The sequence below is a fragment of the Triticum aestivum genome, chromosome 3A, assembly GCF_018294505.1.
Source record: "Triticum aestivum cultivar Chinese Spring chromosome 3A, IWGSC CS RefSeq v2.1, whole genome shotgun sequence".
Lineage (NCBI taxonomy): Eukaryota > Viridiplantae > Streptophyta > Magnoliopsida > Poales > Poaceae > Triticum > Triticum aestivum.
In genome coordinates, this window is record NC_057800.1 from 632,098,792 (window position 1) to 632,107,947 (window position 9,156).

Below are 9,156 nucleotides of genomic sequence, written 5' to 3' on the forward strand. Positions count from 1 at the left end.
CAACGCTGGAGAGAGAGAGAGAGAGAGAGAGAGAGAGAGAGAGAGAGAGAGAGAGAGAGAGAGAGAGAGAGAGAGAGAGAGAGAGAGAGAGACGGAGACATGCGGTTTGGTTCCACGGGGTGGGACATGTGAATAGCTTCCCGACGGTTTCCACGAGGTTTGGGAGGGGTTTAATCCTAGTCGGGGTCTAACCAAAGGCAGCCAAAATGGATCCAACCCCTGTCGAGGCAAAACCCCCGGGGAACGGGCGGGATGGTATTACACGAACAAAGCCTAAGCGGGAGAAAGATCGTAAGCTCCTCTTCACCGGGAAAAGAAAAGAAAATCTTATACCCCTCAAGACACAGAAAACAACAAAAAATCATGACAAGCATGCTTGGTTGTTCAACCGCAATTTTCTTAGTAACTCATGATAGTACGAGGATGTTAGTCTCTACCCAAAGTCGGGACCCGCGAGAAAGGAGTCTCATGGCATGTCGGTTTGCCTAAAAGCGACAAGAGGAGACGATATCGCTATAGTCCTCCGACAAGATGCCATAAGTTTCTGGCAAGCCATCAGGAGACTAGAATCTAGGCTATGCAACAAGAATAGTGATTGAACAAGAGGACTATGTAACAAAAATAGCGATTGAGCAACCCATAAGAGGGCGAGGCGAGAAAACAACAAGATGTGACATATCGCTATAGTCCTCCACGTTCGGGGCACTCTCATTGTTAAGGTCACTCAAGCCAAGTTGACCATTGATCCAGTCATTTATGGCATCTTCCTATACCTTTTATTGAAAGCCAAATAATTTTTATTAGGCAATTGTAAGACGACTCAGTCACTAAGAAGCCACGTACATTGATCATCGGCCCACTCACTTTCTAGCAACTGTATGAAAATACGATGATCATCACGCATGACCGCATCTATTGTGTCGTCACATGAATCCCCCCCCCCCCTTATTGCGCTATCACTCGAATCCTCCGCACCTATTGTGTGGGTCCGCATAAAAAGGCCTCAACCACATTTATCTTGACAATGCTCTTGGGATGCTTAATAGATTATACCGTTTCTACTGCATTATCTGTCCATAACTCGTAGATTATACAGTTTTTGTCCAAATGTATGTTACTATAGTAGTTAAAATGGTCATGTTCATGGTATCTAGGCTAACTGCCGCAAAGAAAAAAGGTATCTAGGCTAGCATGTTTTTAAAAGTAAAGAATCTAGAGCAAAGAAGATATGACTTGGAGGTCATTCCTAAGCGGGAGAAAGATCATGAGCTCCTCTCTCTCGTGACAGGTACGTACCACGTCCGTGCGGTTGTTCAACGGCACCTCTCTTGGTAACTCGTGACGGTACGACCGTACGAGAATGCCAGCCTCCGCCCAAATTCGGGACCCGCGAGGAAGGGGCCTCGTGTCCTGGCGGTTTGCCTAAACGCGACGAGGCGACGTCTCTCTCGCTCTCGTCCTTCGCCTTCTCGCGGGCCATCTCCGTCCATCATCGTGTGGGTCGCGGCCTCCGCCGCTCGAACAACCTTCGTATATAGTACTACCGCTCCCACTCCCGCTCGCCCCCTCCCTCCCTCCCTCCGGCCTCCCTCCACGCAGCCGCGGCCTCGTCTCGTCCGATCCCCTCGACCCCTCGCGTCCCGCAATGGCGGCCGCGGCCGCCGCCGGCGAGTCGGCCGGCGAGCTGCTGCGCCGCGCGGCGGCGCTGGTCCCCGCGGAGCACTACGCGCTCGCGGCCCTCGTCGCCGTCTCGGCCCTCGCGTACCGGTTCGTGGAGCTCCACGTCATCGGCGACCTCCTCCGCGGCCTCCGCGGCCGCCGCGTCGAGCTCACCTTCCACCCCGCCTCCGAGATCTACCACTGCGTCGCCTCCAAGTGCCGCTCGCTCCACGGCAGGTACGCACGCACGGCCGCCGGGCCCTGGGCCTGATCGGCGAATTTTCTCGGTCGCGTCAGAAATAGCAGGACCCGAATAATAATTAAATTAAACGCCGCCTGGGGTTTTCAGTCTAATCGCTCGGCCACCGCAATTCGTGGTCAGAGCTGCATTGGTGCGACTGGCTGTGCTTTCAGGCGACTTCTGCATTTCGCCATGGCTGCCTGAGGTTGACTGTGTTTGTGTTATGATGATGGACGCAGGTACCTGGCGACGCCTTGGCTTGCGAGCCCGCATTTGCAGACATTGTTCCTTGGAATCCATGGCAGACCACCGTCCTTCACCTACAAGAGGTTAGGCTAGATCCTTGTAGAGATTAGTTGTACAAGTGCATTCTGCTCTTGAACATTGCAAACTATCCGATTATAGTGTCCCTTTGAAAAAATTACCGCAGTCTGCACTGGCAGTTATTCTGCTACTGTATCACAAGTCTAACTACACGCTGGACTGTAGTTGCTGGTTCTGTGAACGCAAAACAATCAACTCATGTGATTTAATTTGGCTATGTATCATTTCTTCGTGACTGCTGTTATTGCTCTTCAATATGATAAAGATCAATGCGTTAACTCTTTTTGTTCATGATGTATGCCTTCTTGATTTTGGAGGAGCACGAGAATCACTTCTCTTACATTTTTGGTTGACAATGGACCGATTATATCCTCTATACTGCAGGCAACTGTACACAGTTCGTGATGGTGGAACCATTGCTTTGGATTGGCTGCTGGCCTTTGATTTGGAGGGTATGGGGCTCACATATTGTGGAATTGTGTATATCATATATGGTGGTGTCTGACATTTTTAGCTTGGCAGATGCAGATGAGATCATTTCAAAAGATTCTTCAACACCCCTTTTAGTTGTCGTCCCTGGATTAACCAGTGATTCTGATGCTGCTGTTAGTCTCTAACCTTTTTCTGATGTTGGCTTATACAGTTATACCTGTGTTGCATATTTGAAGAGCTCTGGGTTTCATGATTAGATAACTTATTACTATATTTGGTAACCATTCTAAATATTTAGTTGGCTATTGCAGTATGCAAAACACTTGGTTCATTCCATGGCAAGAAAAGGGTGGAATGTTGTTGTAAGTAACCACAGGGGTCTTGGTGGTGTGTCCATTACAGTAAGTTCAGTTATATAATTTACATTTCCAGTTATTGATATTTCACTCCGCAATCTCCCTGTTACTTTGCTGCAAACTTACAAATTCTTGATTGCTGTTTGGAGTTTGCTTGTCACCTGTAAATTGTCAAGAAGATTTATGCCTGTTACTTGAGCTATAAACCTGGTTACCTTAAAATGACCATAGAACATGCCGGAAGTCAAACTTATAGACTGCAGAAAGAAGTTTGATGTGCACTGAATGAATTCATTTGGTCATTCACCATCACTCGCCCCATAAATTTTGTTTGCCTGACAGTCAGATTGCCTCTACAATGGTGGATGGACAGAGGATGTCCGAGAAGTTATTAATTATCTCCATCGCAAGTATCCAAAGGCTCCGATGTTCTGTGTTGGTACAAGCATAGGTGCCAATATCCTGGTATGTTATCTTTGTCTAAACTTGCCTTTCATTTTCTACCACAAGTGACGATTGAATAGTTGTTAGTTGCTTAGTCTACTAACACCACTTGGACCTTTGTATTTGACTTTGATTTAGTTTTAAAATTATAACTTCTTTACATACTACGTAAGAAACCAGACTGGACCATCCAGGTAGTGTCTGAAACCAGCTATTCTATTAAGTCTTCCCTCCGCATATGATGTTAAACTAAGTGTTTTTGAAGAAAAATTATACACACATAATTAATGCAAATCTATCCTTTTTTCTCTCGCCAAAACCCCCCTTAAGGATCATTTGGCAATCCTTGTCAGATCTATCATTTACAGGTTTATCATTTAGATAATGTGGATTTCTACTATTGTGTGTTCACTAACTCCCGTGCTGCTCTTGCTTATTATCTCAATAAATGCTAAAATATGTCACTGGATCTAAGAGCAATCTTGATTGATGTACTGACAGTGTATATTGAATACACATCTTTGCCCAGGTCAAGTACCTTGGAGAAGAAGGTGAGAGTACTCCTCTGGCTGGTGCTGCATCTATTTGTTCTCCATGGGATCTGGTGGTTAGTTGCTGGACCTGATTAACTGTAGTACATAGTACTTATAACTGCATATGCAATTTACTGCAACTCTCACTAATTTTGAACTTAGTTTGACACCACCTTCCTGAGAAGAATGTATTTGTCATGAACAAAGAGATTCGCTGCTCAAAGAACCTACGAATAATCTTTCCTATGTTTTGATTCATCTGGGGAGATTTCTGGAAGTGCTTTTGCTTTTTTCTTGTTTACCGAAAACTGTTAGGGGAGGCCGCAGCAGTAAATTTAAGTATCAAATTTTGCTTTTGCTTTACTATTACAGAGTTATCCATTCTTAACCTCTTTTGAGTCATAACGTAATCATTTCGATAGAAGGGCAAGGGTTCTCTTCTGTACTACCAAGTTTACCCAATTGCTTCCACAGAGCAACACCAAATCAGCACTTAGCATCATTGTATCAGTGCAACACCAATTCAGCACTAGAATCATTGTATTTTGTCATTTAACTTCAGTTTTGTAGGTATGTGACAGATTTATTTCCCGTAAGCTTGTGCAACGGTTTTATGACAAAGCCCTTGCGTTTGGTCTAAAGGGCTATGCAAAGCTGTAAGTATCCGGTCCTTAGTAAGCATTTTTACATGACTCTTTTTACCGAATCTCCAGTTTTGACGTCATTCTTACTGTTTTGATTTTGGTGCTACTGCTATACCCTCCTGTAGATTCCTATTATGTGTATATATTAATCCTAAATTTAGTTTTTTAAATATATTAAAGTCTCACTTGAGGACAGAAGATAAACTTTGTCTATGTAACCCTAGTTCAGTGATGCCATTTTTTGTACTGTAGTTCTAATTCTTTTACAGCTTGGAAATACATGTCTGTACAAGGGGAAAAATTATATTTGTACAGGTTTGAGCAAATGCGTGATATGTTCCCATTATCCAATAATCTCTGCAGCTTTGCCGAAAATAAAACAATGTCTATGCAAGTGTATTGGTTCCACTAGCAGTCTGGAGCTAGAACAGAACCTAGAAATGCTCTATATTTTCCACTTTTTGGTTGCAAGAGGCACTGGGTACAAGTCTATTGTCCATACTTCACTTCTGATCTGATCTCACTATGATAGTACCCTTTGCAGAGTAGTGACAGGAATAATGACAAAAGATCCAAGTTGTAGTTCATGGCACTAAAACTTGTAATCGATTATATGATGGCTGTTGAGCAAGAGGGCCCTTTCTTAGATTGCTTATGTTTTCCCCTTTTGCAGACATCAACCTGTCTTGGCTCGCCTTGCAAATTGGGAGGGTATTAAAAAGGTTTGACTCAGTCTGCTGCAAAATTGTTTCAGGCACTGCATAAATTTGTGGGATTTATATTGAAACTGTCCTTCTGTTAATTTGATCACTTTCACTTTGTGGAGCCAGAACACTGATTTGTTGGCATGTACTGTTTTATAATTAGCTACTCCCTCCGTAAACTAATATAAGAGCGTTTAGATCACTATTTTAGTATTCTAAACGCTCTTATATTAGTTTACAGAGGAAGTACTTGTCTACTTTAAATTCAAGCTGCCAACAGTTTGACTACTTTGCTACTTCATAACTGGGAGAGTTCGTTTTGAGGGGATATTCATTTTTTTTTTCTATTTTCAGTCACGCTCTATCCGGGAGTTTGACCACCATGCCACTTGCATTGTTGCAAAATATGAGGTACCTTCCTAGCACGCCCATTGCCTAGCTTTGCTCATTACCTGATTCTGTCATCAATCAGATGTCTTACTCTTCCTGTTGCTTACATCACATGCCCACTGCTCTATGATTATAAGATTAAGAACTGCTTGCTGTTGAATAATGGGAGAATCTCATTGCTCACGTAATATTTTTTATTTCTCAGACTGTGGATACCTACTACCGCCGGTGCAGCAGTGCTAGTTTTGTTGGTAATGTGTCAGTTCCCTTGCTTTGTATAAGTGCTTTGGATGACCCCCTTTGCACAAGAGAGGCAATTCCTTGGGACGAATGCAGGTGATTTTTTTTCCTTGTAAAAAGCATTCCCCTGAAATTTATATTTTCTATACCAATGTTGAAGCATGAGTTCCAATCAATCCAGAGCATAAATAAGGAATTGATCCAATGGATGAGAAAATAAGCTCAAACACATGCGCTAATTATCCTCTTAATTGCACATTTAGCTCTCTTAACTTCTTGACAAATTTCTCTGTACATCTCATTGATATTTCTATCCCATCACATTCTTTATATTCGATTTACATAGCCTGCTGCTTCTCTTGGTTGTACATGTCAGCTGCATATGCCATTTATATCTCACGGGATGTATAATGTGAAAACGTCCATTGCACATACATGATTACTGGTATCTACTTATTGAAAGCATCTTGATTTGATTTAGAGCGAACAAGAACATTGTTTTGGCGACTACTCAGAATGGTGGCCATCTCGCATTTTTTCAAGGACTAACTGCTGGAAAACTATGGTATGGTGATCGTACTATATCTGAAAATGTTTAGTATATCCATGTGGGTTATATTTTTATTGCATGATTTAATTGAAATACTTTGTAGGTGGGTTGGAGCTGTGTCTGAGTTCCTTTGTGCTCTGCATGACAGCTCGTACATGCATCGACAAAAGGTGTGTCACTATATCATACTTCATGGATGAAAGCACCTAATTGCAGCGCTTTGGCTCCCGGGTCCATTGGAGCCCGAGTTCAAAAAACTAAAATGAAATACATATTTTGAAATACATAAAGATGTGATCTACATACATGTAAAATAGTTAAATCTATATGTACTAGTGCAAAAAAGAAAAAAGAAAAACATATTTTATTTTGGAACACCAAAATGTGTTCTGTAAACTTTGAGAAAAAAGGGGGGCTCCAACTGAACTGAGCTCATTTTATGATATCCTCGTATCCGTATGTCGCACACCCAATTTTGATATGGTCTTTACATTGGTCTGTTAATGTCGTAACTAAATGCAGGCGGAAGATCATGTTCTGCATTCTTCACTGGAGTCGTCCATTGACAAGAGCCCGTACGTCAACATCCTTGGAGATGGAATGATAGCTCCGGTCGGAAACGATGGCCCCCCTTCTAGCCAGATCACCGATGATCTGAAGCCGAATGCCACGGTGAACAGCACACAACAAGATGAACAAGCCAAGGAAGCGGAGAACAATAGCGGCACGGATGCAGTGCCCGCTCAAAGCCCTGCAGCTGCAGGGTCCGCAAAGCAGCAAGGGGAGGAACGCTACGCTGATAAGATCCGCGATGCCATGGCTCCCGTCAAGAGATCCGTAAACAAGCTCGCCCGGTACCAAGGGAGGTCAGTCTGGCTCCTCGCGTACGTTGCCTTGGTGACATCGTGGCCGCTGCTTGGCCCCCTGGCTTTCATGCTCTTCAGGAAGAAGTCAAGGAATCCTCTGTCCGCTAAGTAATCATGGTACAGATAAGTAAACTCTGCGCATAGTATTTACTCCTTTTGCATCATGGTCTGTATGCACGCCTTGGTGCAGTGGTCGGAATAATAACGGTGTCATACGTGCACCTGTCTTCAGCTATACGTGTTTAGGCAATTTTGTGCGGATAAGATGCTTCCATATCGTCGTGTTGCCATCTCGCACCAACCTGCATGTGTTACTACCATGGAAGAGAAAAGGCTGGGTTTGTCTTGTTGATCCCCTCTCTGGGCGCTTGCTAGAGACAAGTGGCTGGTGTGGAGGGTTTCTGTCTTCTTTAATCCAAGAAAGTGAGAATGGGAAAACGGGAAATTGGTGGTTTCCGTAGGTGGTTAACATTCTCAAGTGTCAACAAAAGGGACAATGGCTGACATTGACGTATCATCTCCTTGACGTGGCTATGCTCCTGGTCAGATTTGCTTGGATCGTCTACGATTTCGGTGCAGTGACTAGTGAGATATCTTTTGGGAGCACTTGTTCGATTCCTGGCCACACACGCGTGGCCCCGGCCGGCCTCTGCTCCGCTTTCGTTCTTGGCCTAGCGTAAAATTCCCTGCCTGCCTTTTCATGCCGATAAGATGCGCTTTTCTGAAAAACGATTCTGAATTTTCCGTTGGGAGATATACTTGCATCTTCCTCTGAATAATCTACAGAAATCTTCCGTTGAGAGATATACTTGCATCTTCCTCTGAATTATCTACGGAAATCTTATCTGGCGACCGTTCGCCGGGAAGGGATGACAGCTCGAATGTTTTTATTGACAGTTTTAGTTGTTAGGGGGTTGGCAGTTTTTTCAAAGCGACGTGTCATTTTCTGGTATGAAAGCTCAAAACTGTCATCCCACTGAATAATGTCACGTAACTATGAAAAAACTGTCATCCCACACACAACTAAAAATGTCATCAAAATGTTTGCAAGAGTGTCATCCATTCCTCGCCAGAGAATAGGGTCCATAACCTATTCGTTGTCACGCAAGCCACTTTGACATGGAGTACTATATACTACTAGTACTATAAAACTATATATGGCGGAGAAATTATGGTGGCTTGTGATTTGCTGGCTTGTTGCGTGAACCATTCCGCCCGATCTTGAGGCGTGCACGGATTTCACAAGACCAATAAACAAATACTCCCAAGCTCAACCACGATCCTTCCAACTCTGCTGGATAATCGAAAACTACGTGAGTAGCTGTACGTGCTGGCCCTACTGCTGCCAAATGTAAAGCCAGAATACTTCCAGGGAGCGAGTTTGGCGAGACGGCTGCGTCGGTCGCCATGACCGGTCTGGTTCAAGCAGAGGCGGGCGTGCCCAGGCCAGCTGCCCCCACGGTGATTTGGACCGCAGGGACCAACAGGGCAGGCACAGTACGTGCGCTTCTGTTGGAGTGCGTGATATGTTTCTTCGCCTGGCTTGTGTGGTGCCCCATGTGCGGCGGATGACCTCAGGGATGATGTCAAAACGAGTTCCTTCTTCTGCCGCGTCGCCGTCGCCATTGTGGCAGCTCTTGTGTGCCGTGACATCCTTGCCAATGTAGTAGTGCCGCTGCGTGCATCCTGGCCACAGTTTTTTTTGTTGGTAGCTTACCAAGCTGGCCACGGATTTCCTGGGTGTTATTTGTAAGATTTTATGAACTTCTGTGT

General features: G+C 44.3%; 1 protein-coding gene across 2 annotated transcripts; it reads left to right on the top strand.

The window, feature by feature from the left end:
• Positions 1 to 1,382: 1,382 nt before the first annotated feature.
• LOC123062745 (phospholipase ABHD3) lies at positions 1,383 to 7,659 on the top strand. 2 transcript variants are annotated; one of them, XM_044486394.1, is made up of 14 exons: positions 1,383 to 1,896; positions 2,140 to 2,229; positions 2,609 to 2,676; positions 2,753 to 2,829; positions 2,968 to 3,057; positions 3,355 to 3,477; positions 3,986 to 4,063; positions 4,560 to 4,645; positions 5,307 to 5,355; positions 5,692 to 5,748; positions 5,933 to 6,063; positions 6,449 to 6,532; positions 6,621 to 6,687; positions 7,040 to 7,659. In XM_044486394.1, the coding sequence occupies exons 1-14, from the start codon at positions 1,646 to 1,648 to the stop codon at positions 7,493 to 7,495; spliced, it is 1,707 nt and encodes a 568-aa protein (XP_044342329.1). In that variant the 5' UTR covers positions 1,383 to 1,645; the 3' UTR covers positions 7,496 to 7,659. The 2 variants fall into 2 exon arrangements, with proteins under 2 accessions (XP_044342329.1, XP_044342328.1); XM_044486393.1 differs by having other exon boundaries at positions 1,385 to 1,896; positions 2,747 to 2,829.
• The last annotated feature ends 1,497 nt before the right edge of the window (positions 7,660 to 9,156 follow it).